The sequence below is a fragment of the Schistocerca americana genome, chromosome X, assembly GCF_021461395.2.
Source record: "Schistocerca americana isolate TAMUIC-IGC-003095 chromosome X, iqSchAmer2.1, whole genome shotgun sequence".
In the NCBI taxonomy this organism is placed as follows: Eukaryota; Metazoa; Arthropoda; class Insecta; order Orthoptera; family Acrididae; genus Schistocerca; species Schistocerca americana.
Genome location: NC_060130.1, coordinates 367,015,530 through 367,031,799, shown reverse-complemented (window position 1 = coordinate 367,031,799; position 16,270 = coordinate 367,015,530). Strand labels below are relative to the sequence as shown.

Here is a 16,270-nt window from a genome sequence, read left to right as displayed (position 1 = left end):
TAGATTCGAGTAAATACGGTACTGTGGAATTTGGCCATCCAAACAAATATCTGTGCCACATTTTGTCCAAATCTGTGACACACAATGACTGGCCACCCCTTGCAAGATATCAATCACTGGATATTGAAATTGACCGTGTAAGTGGTAAATCTGTAGCTCTTCATTCATATCGAAGATTGTTCTCTGGCCACTACCACACAGAAAGCAGTTCAGTGTTTATAATACAACATATTAAGAACCTGAGAGATTTCGTACTTATTTTCATAAGATTAAATTGTGTGATTAAGAACCAGGGGTACAATATGCCAGTCAGAATACTTTGCAATTTGAACCAGATATGGTGAAGATTAAGTGTACAAAAGAAAAGATATGTAGTAATTGGTTAAGAATTTAATGTTATATTGGAGGTGAATTTTGAGTAGGTGTGAAAGCGATGGCAGCCCAAGACATTTATTTCCAAACAAGGTTAGTGGATAGGTTTGAGATCGTAAACACAGCTAAGGATGTTTGTGCATATGATCGAAAAATCACCAGTGGATCTGATCCACTTACCATAAAGACATAACTTGATCACCATTGCAAACTGCAAAATGAAAAGATGCAATATGTAAGAACAAATGGAAACATTATTGAGTTTCAAACATTTGAGATTCCTTTTATATAATCCTGCAACTTCCAACCAGCTCATCATATTTCCCATGAATACAGCCATCATGTCATTCATTATTGACATTATTTCTTTTCATAAAAGATTTTTTTTGTTTTTACTATATACAATAGAAAAATACAGACAGACAACCAAAAATAGCTTTAGTAGCATTTTTCATTTCCTGAGTGACAAAATATTTTTCGAGCAAAGCTACAGTTTCTTCTTTACAAAACTCTTGAAAATATGAACATACGTGCACTAGATGGTGGTGTTTCCTCTCCTACATCTGTTTCACCACGAGCATCCAAGTCAACTTCCGAGCGAGCAGTGTCATCTGATCGTGCTACACTTGCTGTGTCGTCAGTATCAACTTCTGTCATGCGTTCAGAGTCTGATGCCATTACATCTGTGCTCCATGCTTCTGATGCTGTTTCAGAGATATCTAAAAGCTGTGTCAAGAAAATGTATTATGAAATGCAGTTTCACACAAAGCTAAAAATCAAATTTCATACAGGAGATAGTTTCAATAGCACCACAACTACAAATAATCACAACTTCTGTAAACAAACAATAAAAATTATTGAATAATGTACTCCATACTAATGTAAATTATACATGGTCAAAAGTTGGCGGTATTCACGAGGTTGTGGAATGTGTAACTTTATACATCTTAGGACAGCTTGAAGCCTGGTTAGTCATGATTATATTGTGATATCAGATGACAGCCCTCACCAGTAATCTGTATGACACACAATACAAAACTTTTCAGCTTAGAGCAAAAACTTCATGGATCTTTAGAAGGCCCCAGTCTTCATATGACGCACTGTGGAGTTTACGAGACATACATTCAGTTCCTTGTTTGTAGTGGTCACATAAACAATTGTGTGTTAAAATTTTCAGAAGAAATCAATAAAATTGAATTATAAGCTATAATAGATTTAAACTCAATGAAAGTAAGAGTTATCTTTTACATTAAAGAAATTGTCTATTTATTTTCCAACAATTATGAAGTGGCCTGATAAATTGAATCATGGTCTGCACTTACTGATACTGATAGGCACATCAGATGTTCAAAATGCAGTTTACATGACTAAATCATGGCAAAAATTCACACTTCTGAACACAGTGATCAACTACTAAAGGTATGCAGCAAGCTTACAGAACATTGCAATGATCTTGACAGGTTGTGCCCATCAAATGTTAAATGAAGTTTCAATTATGAAAAAGCTTTCCAATCAACGGCAGCCATGTATGCTAACTAGTGACCAAACACACATTTCAATAAACATTGTTCAAGAATATTTAGACTTCATGAAACACAATTACAGCGAGGCTCCCAATGTTTTATTACAGAAGAAAGACTATGGATTGACATTTTGCTGTAAAGCCATTTAGAGAAACTTTGGGCCCATAAAGCTAGCCATTTATGCCATTATTTAAAATGTTATTGGCAAGTCTTTGTTTAAGATATCTTAAAGGTAAATTCACACTAAAAAAGACCAAGTTACAAGGTTTATTTTTCCATCTTTATTTTAGTTTTGTGACAGATTACATATTTTACAATATAGCTGTTCTTTTTTTAAAAAAAGTGTGAGTCGAGGTTTTGAGCAGTTCCGTGCATAATTAGCATTTGTATGGAAAAGACTGACATGTTCCAGAATGCAGAGAAGTACAATATCAGTTTGTTTCTTTCCCACTTGCTTTGCCAGTAGATTGTTTCATCTTCTCTGAACAAATCTTGGAAAACCAAGTTTGATGCTACTTCCTCTCAGTTGCTGGAGTTTTGTCAGGAAAGTGTCATCCTACAAACCTATTGCTAATAATTACACTAGAAACGATTTCTTGAGCCAGTCTCATGCATTTCTGGATGAGTCCTTCACTAATTTCTTTTGAGTGCTCCCACTAAATATTTCTGCCTCCAATCCAGAATCATTCAGTTCTTCCTCTAGGACTGCACAATTTCTTATTCACTCAACAAATGTGACATTTTCAACATAATTACAGAATACACCAAAACCTAATGAGTGCACACAATGGATCAGACAGTAATGACCGTGGCTTCTATGTTTGCTACTGCTTCTATCGAGAAAATAGTTTAAATGTCTTCTACATTCAGCGTTCTGCAACTCAAACGAAACTCAGAAACTTAATTTTTGATGGTTAAAATGTCTACAATGGATTTATTTTAAAGTTTTATTATTCCTGACCAGTATCCATTTTCAGTAGCACACTTTACATTTTGTTACATAATGTTAACAGTCTTTAAGGTATGTATTGCAAAGGATTGCTTGTGGAAGTGTAGTGCTATGTGGATTTGTGTCATTAAAAACAAAGCAGTGGCCACCTACATGAACATCCGCAGAATTCTGTGCTAATCACTGTAAATCAAGTTCCTGAGAAACAGTTTAATTTGCAGAGAAAGACTGCCACTGTTTTCTGGCAGTCTTCTGTTGTCCTGCTCACAGAATATTTGCACAAGGACAGACTCACCACTGACGAGTATTATGCTTTATAATTGGACAACCTAAAGGATGTTATCTAGCCTAAGTATTTCCCATCACCACTGGCATTTAAGGGTTACTTTTACCACACACTGATGCCGATCACATTTGCACATTGACAATTTGTGTGGAACAGGGGTGTCCACACACAGTTTTAGGGGTTTGATCAGGCACTTTGTTGTGGCCCCAAATGGCTTTCAGATACTTGTGTATTACATATCGCATGTTAGTTGACATCTTGAATGATTGCCCCAGCATAAATCTTATCCTAAAACATAACAAAAAGGCAAAGCTATCCAAAACTCAAAAGATGGTTTGAAAATCTCAGAGCTCGACTACAAATAGTCCTGTTGGAGATGGTATGTCCTCGCCTTACTCCAACCATTGAGTTAACTTACCCACAATGTTATAGGAAGTGTGTGTGTGTGTGTGGGGGGGGGGGGGGTTGGATGAGTGGGACAGACAGATGGCTACAGTTTAATGTGGACTACAAACCATCATCCAGCTCAGTATTTTTTACATTAAATAAGCATTATCAGGCATGGAGAGCTGCATCAAACCAGTCTCACCAGTCTCAGGACTGAAGACCACCACACACAAGCATTATCAGAGCTGACAGAAACAATAAGTGACAGAAAAAATCCTAGGGCTGATTAGGTATTGAACACCTGACCTACGATTGGTAGTGTAGTACTCACCCAATGTAATTAATAAAAAATGGGTGTAAAAGTGTATGGACTGGCTAAAACTTGCCTCAGTGGAATGAGCCAGAAACTCTGATAACTTGAAATCTCCTCCCTAAAAACATGCAGTCAAGTAAAATATGACTAACTAAAGCCCACAGACCACAAATAGTGGATCATTACAGCAGGATAGAAAACCTTATATGATTGCATATTAAATATTTTGATGATGAAGTACATTCACATGAAACCTGTGAGCAGGAGGAGGTACACCATAGACCGGCAGTAGCTTTTTTAAATGGCAGTTTAGGATTATTGATTTCCAGTGATTCATTTCCCCATTGGCTTGGGACATCTTTCAGCAGCCTGCAGCCACAGCAACCCACTGAGCCACCATCACCAGTCAATTTATTGTCTTTGTGTCTCGTGTGACCAGCAGAATGATACTTGAACCTTGTGTCTGTGTGATTAATATAGGGAATTTTCAATATCCTAGAATTAAAGGCCAGTCCCTATGCCCCCCCCCCCTCCCCTTTTTCCCGTTTTCCACTCTATGATACTGCAAAGCCACACACACTGCTAATACTACCAACAGACAAAAGTTACAGAGTACACTTTGTTCTGCCACAGTCCAAATGTCCTTGTTACACTTCAGCAGTTGACGAATAACTGACTCATCAAAATAACATTTCTTTCGCCTGCCTCTGTGGGGGAATTATATAGTTCTGGATACTCTGGACTAAATTATGTGTTTGATACCTTGTTTGATAAATTGCTCACAAACAACCACAAGAGTCAGAACAGTTCATTCTGTCTCGTGTGCTCCAATGGCTACCACCCACAGCACAAACTAATACACTGAGGAACAGTGTTGGGGAATGAGATACGTGAACATGGCTGAGCATCTCACTGCTTATACCGAAAGGAGGAAGTTTAGGGTTTAAGGATTCATAAACAATTAAACTACTAAATAGGGAACACTAGCTTATACTGGATAATGATATGGAGGAAATTAGGCTTCGTCTTTTTCAAAGGATCTATCACTGCACTTGATTGCTGGATGGGGATTTCAGCACTGTGCCTCACAAATGAGAGTTCGGTGTCTACTATCTCATTCTTGGTAAAGAGCATACTTGAATTCAACACAAAGTCTACTTAGGTACTTCTTTCTTTGGAACATAAATGGCTTTATTGCTTTAGGGTTGTTGCAAAGCATCCATGGCATAGATGGATTCACCTGAAATAAAGTAAAAGTGGACACTATCATTGACAATACTCTACACGCAAGTCACATCATAATAAGTGACCACTGCAATGGCACACATTGATGGCTCACCAAATTTGATTGAGAGACTGGGTACAGCACTAGTTCAGTAAACTTTGTAGGCAGTCTAATGCCCTCATTATGGAGGTGTCCAATATCACTGAATAGGAAGGTCCAGTAGATACATACAACATACAATCATACTTTTACAACAAGGTGTCAATGAAATTCTTCACCTTTTGCCATGGGGGGAGTGAGTACCACTCAATACTGGGCACAGAGCCTTCAGGAAGCAAAATGAAAAGAACTCAAACTCCTTTATCAAACCACAGTGTCACCCAAACTATGCAGTGACTCCCACTTGTAACCCAGTGTGTCTACAAAATTATTCGAAGTAGTTGACAGGCAACAATGGCAAAATTGGTCTTCTTGATGTCCAGTTGGTATAAGAAATGTGACAGCAATTATTGAAAACTACAGAACTGTCTGATGACTTTAGGAAACCTCGAGATCAAATGTCCTAAGTCAGTCACTAGAAATAACAATTTCATGTTCTATTGTGTGATGACGTAAAATCACCAATGTCCTTAAATCCAACAGATGAAACTGAAAAATCTACCATACTGGCATATTTGAGGGTACCCCCTTCTAAAATGAAACTGAGCAGGGATATAAGACTGAATCTGATGATGGTAAGTTTCATGTTCAACAGATCATTTGCATGATAAATCGTCATGATATGGAATGTGTCATTTTACATTCACATAACAAACTAATTTGTAAACATGGTTAAGTACTGAACATTTATAAGTATTTTTCAATTTTTTAAAATACACTCCTGGAAATGGAAAAAAGAACACATTGACACCGGTGTGTCAGACCCACCATACTTGCTCCGGACACTGCGAGAGGGCTGTACAAGCAATGATCACATGCACGGCACAGCGGACACACCAGGAACCGCGGTGTTGGGCGTCGAATGGCGCTAGCTGCGCAGCATTTGTGCACCGCCGCCGTCAGTGTCAGCCAGTTTGCCTGGCATACGGAGCTCCATCGCAGTCTTTAACACTGGTAGCATGCCGCGACAGCGTGGACGTGAACCGTATGTGCAGTTGACGGACTTTGAGCGAGGGCGTATAGTGAGCATGCGGGAGGCCGGGTGGACGTACCGCCGAATTGCTCAACACGTGGGGCGTGAGGTCTCCACAGTACATCGATGTTGTCGCCAGTGGTCGGCGGAAGGTGCACGTGCCCGTCGACCTGGGACCGGACCGCAGCGACGCACGGATGCACGCCAAGACCGTAGGATCCTACGCAGTGCCGTAGGGGACCGCACCGCCACTTCCCAGCAAATTAGGGACACTGTTGCTCCTGGGGTATCGGCGAGGACCATTCGCAACTGTCTCCATGAAGCTGGGCTACGGTCCCGCACACGGTTAGGCCGTCTTCCACTCACGCCCCAACATCGTGCAGCCCGCCTCCAGTGGTGTCGCGACAGGCGTGAATGGAGGGACGAATGGAGACGTGTCGTCTTCAGCGATGAGAGTCGCTTCTGCCTTGATGCCAATGATGGTCGTTTGCGTGTTTGGCGCCGTGCAGGTGAGCGCCACAATCAGGACTGCATACCGGCATCATGGTGTGGGGAGCGATCTCCTACACTGGCCGTACACCACTGGTGATCGTCGAGGGGACACTGAATAGTGCATGGTACATCCAAACCGTCATCGAACCCATCGTTCTACCATTCCTAGACCGGCAAGGGAACTTGCTGTTCCAACAGGACAATGCACGTCCGCTTGTATCCCGTGCCACCCAACGTGCTCTAGAAGGTGTAAGTCAACTACCCTGGCCAGCAAGATCTCCGGATCTGTCCCCCATTGAGCATGTTTGGGACTGGATGAAGCATCGTCTCACGCGGTCTGCACGTCCAGCACGAACGCTGGTCCAACTGAGGCGCCAGGTGGAAATGGCATGGCAAGCCGTTCCACAGGACTACATCCAGCATCTCTACTATCGTCTCCATGGGAGAATAGCAGCCTGCATTGCTGCGAAAGGTGGATATACACTGTACTAGTGCCGACATTGTGCATGCTCTGTTGCCTGTGTCTATGTGCCTGTGGTTCTGTCAGTGTGATCATGAGATGTATCTGACCCCAGGAATGTGTCAATAAAGTTTCCCCTTCCTGGGGCAATGAATTCACGGTGTTCTTATTTCAATTTCCAGGAGTGTATATGGATATGAGTTAGTAATTTCTACCCATGTAATACAATAACAGAAATTCTTCTAAGGAATAGTAGTAGTTGTCAAGTAGAAACTTTTTCAGTTTGTTTTCAAATTTTGCTTTGCTGTCTGTCAGATCTTCTATATAATTGAGTAAATGATCAAAAATTTCAGTTGCAGCATTGTGCACCCCTTTTATGCTAAAGACAATGTTAATGTGGAGTAATAAATGTCATTCTTCCTTCTGGTATTGTAATTATGTACATTACTGTGGTCCTTTTGCGCTGCAGTGGATTATTTACAACAAACTCCATGAGGGAATAAATATACTGTGAAGCAGTAGTCAAAATGCCAAGTCCTTAAACAAATGTTTATAAGATGATGGTGGGCGAACACCACATATTTCTCTTTCTCTTTTGTAACATGTTTTTGAGCAATGAAGACTGACTTTCTTTCTTAAGGATGAGTTACTGCAGAACATTCATTATTCCACATGACATTAGTGAATGAAAATACACAAAATACTGATTTGTCTCTCACCAAGATTTGCAATGATTATACGTGCAAATGTGACTGAACTAAGTTGTTTTAGGCTTTCCAATATGTGATTTTTGCAGTTTAAATTTTCATCAACATGGACATCCAAGTATTTTGAAGTTTCCACCCTCTATATCATTTCTTCATCATGTGTTACACTTAACACTGCTGTAGTACCTCTAGATGAAGCAGAACTGAATATCTTGCACATTTTTAAAATTAAGGGTAAGACCATTCACAGAAAACCAGCCAGTAACACTTTTAAGAACATAGTTTACTGTTTTTTCTGTTGCTGTATGTATGTTTGGATTGATTGCAATATCAGAGTCATTTAGTCAAAAGAATCTCCTCAGGTTACATTGGTTGAATTATTAAGTACAACTTTCTCCGTTGTTTTGGTTAGGTATGACATTATCCACTGGCTGACTATAGAAAATGCCATCTGGTGATATGTTATTTAATGCTTGTAAAATTTCGTGAGTGAATATGTAAATGACGTTTTCAATAGAGCAACTGTTTTGAAACCCAAACTGTGATGTACTGGTGATTTTATTGTTGCTGAGGTGGGATACAATTCTAGAATATACCATCTTCTCAAAAATTTGGGAAAACAATGTCAGTAGCATATCAGATTGGTAGTAATTGACATATTTCTTATCACCTTTCTTACAGAGGAGTTTAACAATGGCATATTTCAGTCTCTCTGGAAAAATGCTTCAAGTTGGTGATGCATTACATATTTGAGATAAGACAGCACTTATTATATGGGAAGATGCTTTTAGTACTCTGTAGGAAACACCATCAAATCCAGATGAGCTTTCATTTTTAAGAGAATAAATAATTTTCTTTATTTCAGAGGGAGAAGTTGGTGATGCATTCATATGACTGAATTTTAGAGTTGCTTTATCAACATACTGCTATGATTCTCCTCTTGAACTGCTTGTCGCTATATTTCCTACCACATTTATGAAATGAGAAACACATTTGTTACCTGTGACTCATCATTTATGGCTCTTCCATTTAATTCAATTGTGCAATAGTGATCTTATCCTGTTCTCTCATCAGTTGTCCTGTGTCTCATTTCACTACATTTCGTACAACTTGTTGCCACGATTACCGATTTCCGACGTGACGTGCATGTTACTTTATTTTTTTAAATGCCTTTCTCAATAATTTCAAGTAGCTTTTGTAGTGTGCAATGACTGGAGGATCTCTGCTTGTTTTTGCCAACAGATACACTTGTTAATACTATAAAATTACACTGATTATTTTGAGGTATAATACACTAAAATAGGGCTGCTTCCTCATTTTGCATAACCTGGACATGACGTTCCCTTAGAATAATGAAGATAAACAATAGAAGACAATACTTTCTGATGACCTTTGTATGCAAATGTAATGGCCATAAACAAATGAATAAATCAGACACCAGTTGACTGAAGTCCAGATAATCTTTACTGGAAAGAATGAAGAAAGGGAGTAATCTGAACATGGATTAATATCCCATTGATGACAAAGAATATGAAGGCAGTGCACAAGCTGAGATCAGATTCAGATGAGGATGGAAATCAATTCTGAAGATTTTAAAGGATTGTCCCAATACTTTCTGACATACGAGGGCCCTTCCGCCCCCCGCCCCCCCCCCCCCCCTCTTATAGGCTATAAATAAAAGAAAAGTTCATAGAAAACAATTATTTAATTACCAGAAGTTTTGTACACTTATGGTTACTTTTCAACATAATCACAGAAAAGATTGAGACATTTATCGTACCTGTGGACAAGCTTTGCAATACCCTCCTCAAAAAATGTTGCCGCCAATGATTGCAAATGAGTACTGACGTTATTTTTGAAGATCTTCGTCGGTTTGAAAGTGCTGCACTCTTAGCCGCGTCTCCAGTTCAGGGAAAAAGGTGAAAGTTGCTGGGTTCCAGGTCTGGACTGTATGGCGGATGATCGAAAATGTCCCACTGAAATTTTTCAAGGAGCTATTGGGTTGTGCCATCAGTGTGTGGACGAGCATTGTCATGGATCAACATAATTTCTGAAGTCAAATGCAAATTTGGTCATTCAAAACAAACAAAGAGGAATACTGACAACAAATTCCTCTACAAATCCAGCACAAAGGCCACCCCTGGGCTGATCTGCATCAGTTATGAGGTGATCTATGGAATGGACAGAGTATGATACTGGTCTGTCTAAGACGTTTATATAGTGGGCTTTGTGACAAGTGGAACTTGGGTATGGTGTACACTGCAGTCTGTATTGGATGTGTTAGCAATAGTAATGCAATTCTATATTTTGACTCGAAAATATATCGCAATGATAGGTTGAATGCCGATGGTAGAACTGTGTTTATAGCCATAAAAAATGCAATAATATCTGGTGAAGTTAGTACAGATTCTGAATGTGAAATAGTGAGAGTGAAGGTAAGTGGTAAAGGATCAAACCTGGTCATCAAATGCTGTTATAGACCACAGGAGTAGCTGCGGCAAAACATTTGAGGGAAAACTTGGAGAATATTTTGCATACATTTCCTGGACATGATGTTGTATTAGGAACAGATTTCAGCTTTCTAGCTACTGACTTGGAGATTTGACTGGTTAGGGAGGGTAGTAGGGACAGGGAATCATGTGAAATTGTTCTAAATGTTTTATCCAAAATTATCCTATGCTGTTACTTCTGAAGGTAACACCTTACATCTGGTGGTGACAAACTCACCCGAACTTTTTGGCTCAGTGTAGAAAAGGCAATCAGTGATCACATGGCTGTTACAACATCCCTAAATATGACAGTAATTAGGAATACAAAGAAAGGTGGGAAGATATTTCTGCTTAGCATGAGCAACAAGAAACAGATTTCAGATTACCTGGGTGGTCAATATGAAAATTTCATCTCCAGTACTAACAATGTTGAACGGCAATGGACGAAGTTCATGAGCACCGTACAGTACACTTTAGGCAGGTGTGTGCTGATCGTAGTTGTGGGGCATGGAAAAGATCTGCTATGATTCGGCAGCCATGTCAAAGCCACTTCTAAAGCAGAAAGAGCTTCACTGCTAATTTAAACATATCCAAAGCCTTACAGTCAAACAAAAACTGAATAAAGCCATAATTAGCATAAGAAGAGCCACAAATGAAGTTTTCAAGAAGTTCAAAGTAAGAAGTTTTGGTCTTATGTTAAACCAGTAAATGATGCAGCCATCTGTCCAGACACACTGTCACCATATTCGCACTGAAATAGACTATGACAGAGAGAAGGCTGAAATACTGAAGATTTTTTCCAAAATTGTTTCACTGAGGAAAATCACACAGCTGTTCCTCCTTTAAATCATCACACAAACATCAAAATTACATATTTCAGTAAGTTCCATGTTTCCATGGGAGAGAAAAACAACTGAAATCAATCAACAGATGAAAGGGCACTAGACATGATGTGATTCCAATGCAGTGCCTCATAGAGAGTACGAAACACCTTGTTCATCTTCTAGCAGTAGTGTACCACGGGTCACTGGAGGAGCAAAGTGTTCCAATGATTGAAAAAAAAAAAAGCACAGATTAAACATATTTTCAAGAAAGGTCATTGAAGAGATGCACAAACCAGTCTGCCTATCTCTCTGACATCAGTCTGTTGTAGAATTTTGGAACATGGTTTATGCTTGTGCATTATGACATTTCTGCATATAGAAAATCTCCTCTGTAGGAAACAATATTACTTTCTAGCTTCGTTCATCAATGAGACCCAGAAAGCAGTAGACAGTGGCACCTAAATTGTTAATGTAGATACAGTGTTCCTCAACTTTTGGAATGTGTTTGATACAGTTCCACACTGCCACCTAATTAAGAAAATATGAGAATTTCAGATCAGCTGTGCAATTGGACTGGGGTGTTTCTAGTAAACAGGATGCAACAGGTCATTCTCAATGGACAGAAATATCTAGACATAAATGTAGCTTCGGGCACATCCCAAGGGAGTGTTATAACACCATCACTTTTCATATTATACATAAATGATCTAGCGGATAATGTCTGAAGTTCCATGAGCCTTTTTATGAACTGTGCTGCTGTATACAGAGAAGTCACAGTGCTAGGAAATTGTAGCGAAATGTAGGAAGACTTGCAGAGGATTGACATTTGGTGCAGGGCATGGCAATTCACCCCCAGCATATCGCGCATTATTGTATGATTACAGAATTGCAGAACCATCACTGGAAGCTGTTACATCCACAAAATACCTAGAAGCATGGGTACTCTGAGATTCATTGGATGAATCTTTATGAAATGTGGTCCAAACACAAAGGGTGTAGCTTACATACTCCTCATTCGACCAATACTTTAACACCACTCATCAATCTGGGGTCCATATCAGATGGGATTACTAGAGGAAATAGAGAAGATCCAAAGAAGAGCAGCACGTTTCATTACAGGTTCATTCAGTAAGCACAGAAGCATTGTGGAAATGCTCAGCCCACTTCAGTGGTAGATGTTGCGAGAGAGGTGTTTTGCATCACAAAGTGGCTTACTTTTAAAGTTTTGAGAGTGTACACTACTAAATGAGTCAACCAATATACTGCTTCCTCTTATATGTATCTCACAAAAAGATTGTGAAGGTAAATTAGAGAGATTAGAGTTCACATGTAAGCTTACCAACAGTCGTTCTTCCTACTGACCTTTCTTGAATTGTTCTTCCTGCAAACTATTCACAACTGGAACAGGAAAACAGTATGTAACAATGTTACACCAAGTACCCTCCACAACAGTCAATAAAGGGGCTTGCAGAGTACATGTATAAATGTAAATGTAGAAATACAAACTTAAGATACCCTACACTGCTTTCAAGGAGCATCCTGCATATATCTATCACGAACAAAGTGCAGTGATTTCCTGTTAGTTATGTGTGTAAATAATCTTTTCCAAAAGTGGTGATGAGGATGGGATCTGTCACACATGCAAATTACACCTTGAACATTTTTGTAATTAGGTGAGTGCATGTTTTCAACCATAGAGCACTTACCGTGCAGGGTTACCAGGAGCTAATGACAGCTGTGTTACAGGGAGTGAAAGCATTAACAAATGTAACAAGAACGTCTGATGTGCTACCCATGTCCACAGTTTTTTCATCATTTAATAAACAATTGATAGGTTGAAGTTACATATAATGGAAATTAATTAAGTTTGGTAGCAGGATGAATAGGACTTCCAGTCAGGTGTACACAGGGTTATAAATACAAAATCAAATAGGGGTATAATTCAGGAGTATGTATAACAATAAATATAAAAATAGGAATGTGGGTAAGCAGTACAAACAGCATAGTGAACACATTATCACAGCCAAGGTAGACATGAAGCCAACACCCACCACAGTAGTAGTAGTAGTAGTAGTAGTAGTAGTAGTACAAGTTTAAATGCCATCCAGCTCTGCAGATGATGATGAGATTTAAAGAACGTATGATGAGACAAAATAAATAATTCAGATAGCTAGGGGTGAGGAAAATTTAATTGTGTGGGGGGACTGGAATTCAACAATACGAAAAGGAAGAGAAGGAAAAATAGTAGGAGAATTTGGACTGTGGGAAAGAAATGCCTGGTAGAATTTTGCAAAGAGCATACTTTAATCATTGCGAACACTTGGTTAAGTAATCATGTAAGGAAGTTGTGCATGAAAAAAAAGACTTAGAGGCACTAGAAGATGTCTCATTATGTAATGGTAAGACCCCAGGTTTCGAAACCAGATTTTCAGCTACAAGCCATTTCCAGAGACTGTTGTGGGCTCTGCCCACAATTTATTGGATATGAACTACAGAATAAAACTGTAGATCTTGCAAAAAAGTAGGGAATTAAGGGGAAAGGACCTTGATAAGTTTAAAGAAGCAGAGGTTGAGAATTTCAACAGGAACATTGGGCAATGACTCACTGAAAAAGGGGAAAGGAATATAGTAGAAAATGAACGGGAACCTTTGAGAGATGGATAGTGAAGGCATCAGAGGATCAAATAGGTAAAAAGACGAGAACTAGTACAAATTCTTGGATATCACGTGAGATATTGAAATTAGCTGATAAAACGAGAAAATACAAAAATTCAGCAAATGAGGCATGCGAAAGGGAATATAGATGTCTAAAAAATGAGACTGACAGAACGTGTAAAATGGATAAGCAGGAATGGCTAGAGGTCAAATGCGGGCCTATAGAAACGTATAGCTAGGGAAAAGATAGATACCACCTACAGGAAAATTTAAGAGAGCTTAGCAGAAAACAAAAGCAGCTGTATGAATATAAACAGCTCAGAAGGAAACCAGTACTACGCAAAGAAAGAAAAGCTGGAAAATGGAAGGACGACGTACAGAAACTATACAAGGGAAATGAATTTTAATGCAATATTATAGATGGGGAAGAGGAAGAATCTGACAGAGCACCAAAATTTCTAAGTCACAACAATGCCCTTTGTTAGATGACACTCCTTCCTAACTACTGATACTCTTAGGAGAGCCAGTTCTGACAAAATATTTCACTTGGTGTGCAAGACGTATGAGATAAGGGAAATACCCCAAAGTTTCAAGAAGAATGTAATAATTCCAATAGGCTATTTTCCTATGTGAAAAAAACCATTTGGGCTGATGATATTCTGTCTGATTACAGCACTTAATAGCATTTACAGTAAATGTTCTCACAAATTATATGTTATTTTTATGTAACTAAAGCTTTAAAATCATTAAATATCAAGAGCTGCTCACATGATCAACATGCTCTCTTATTGTCTCATGCTCAGGTGACATCACAGGCTAGGAGTAAGGTGAAGCTACACTGAGGTGCCAAAGAAACTGGTATAGGCATGCATGTTCAAATACAGATATATGTAAACAGGCAGAATACGACACTGTGGTCGGCAATGCCTATATAAGATAACAAGTGTCAGGCACAGTTTTTAGATCAGTTATTGCTGCTACAATAGCGATGAAGTGGGGATTTTCCCATACAACCATTTCACGAGCGTACTGTGAACATCAGGAGTCCAATAAAACATCAAATCTCCAACATCGCTTCGGCCGGAAAAAGCTCCTGCAAGAACAGGACCAATGATGATGGAAGAGAATCGTTCAACATGACAGAGGTGCAACCTTTCCGCAAATTGCTGCAGATTTCAATCCTGGGCCATCAACAAGTGTCAGCATGCGATCCATTCAACGAAATATCATTGACATGGGCTATCGGAGCTGAAGGCCCACTCACGTATGCTTGATGACTGCATGACACAAAGCTTTATGCCTCGCCTGGGCCGGTCAACACCGACATTGGACTATTGATGACTTCAAACATGTCACCTGGTCGGACAAGTCTCATTTCAAATTGTATCAAGTGGAAGGACGTGTACGGGTATGGAGATAACCTCATGAATCCATGGACCCTGGACGTCAGCAGGGGACTGTTCAAGCTGGTGGAGTCTCTGTGACGATGTGGTGTGTGTGTAGTTGGAGTGATATGGGACCCCTGATATATTTAGATATGACTCTGACAGGTGACATGTATGTAAGCATCCTGCCTGATCACCTGCATCCATTCATGTACAATGTGAATTCTGATGGACTTGGACAATTCCAGCAAGACAATGCAACATACCACACATCCAGAATTGCTACAGAATGACTCCAGGAACACTCTTCCAGGTTTAAGCACTTCTGTTGGCCACCAAACTCCCCAGACATGAACATTATTGAGCATATCTGGGATGCCTTGCAATGATCTGGCGACTACAGCAAACACAGCAACATCACACTACCTGAGATCCAACTGCAATTATCTCCACGATTACCAATATGTGGCCTTGGGCACAGATTGCGGAGGGAACAGCTTGGGATGGGAGAGGATATAAGTCGGCCATGTGCCCTCAGGAGCTTATTTCATCAATGCACCTGACGATGGCGACACAACACGTCTAATCGCCAAAATATTGTGCCTGTTGGACACTATGGACTGGCAGTACACCCATGGACTGCACTATCAACAAATATGCCTGGAGAAACTGAAGAATCACAAAAGCTTTCAGGTATGCTGATTACATTGTAATTCAGTCGAAGACAGCAAAGGGCTTGGAAGAACAGTTGAATGCAATGGAAATTGTCTGGAAAGAAGGATATAAGATAAATATCAACAAAAGCAAAAGAAGAGTAATGGAATATAGTCGGATCACATCTGGTGATGCCGAGGCGATTACATTAGGAAATGAGATACTAGGAGTAGTAGATGCGCTTTGCTATTTGGGCAGTAAAATATCTTACGACAGCTGACGTAGAGAGGATATAAAATTAGACTGGCATTGGCAAGAAAAGGTGGAGGGAAATTTGTTAACATCAAGCATTAATTTAAGTGTTTTCCTGGGGTGTAGCCTTGTGTCGAAGTGAAATATGGCAATGATAAAAACTTA

At 39.5% G+C, this 16,270-nt stretch overlaps 1 protein-coding gene across 2 annotated transcripts in view; it reads right to left on the bottom strand.

Annotated features, from left to right (window-relative positions):
- LOC124554861 (GTPase-activating protein and VPS9 domain-containing protein 1) overlaps window positions 1-16,270 on the bottom strand; it is a 345,101-nt gene that overhangs the window by 147,292 nt on the left and 181,539 nt on the right. For both annotated transcript variants that reach the window (XM_047128529.1, XM_047128530.1), the window contains exon 15: window positions 903-1,098. In XM_047128529.1, the coding sequence (XP_046984485.1) occupies window positions 903-1,098 (196 nt within the window). The remainder of the gene's footprint in view (window positions 1-902; window positions 1,099-16,270) is intronic.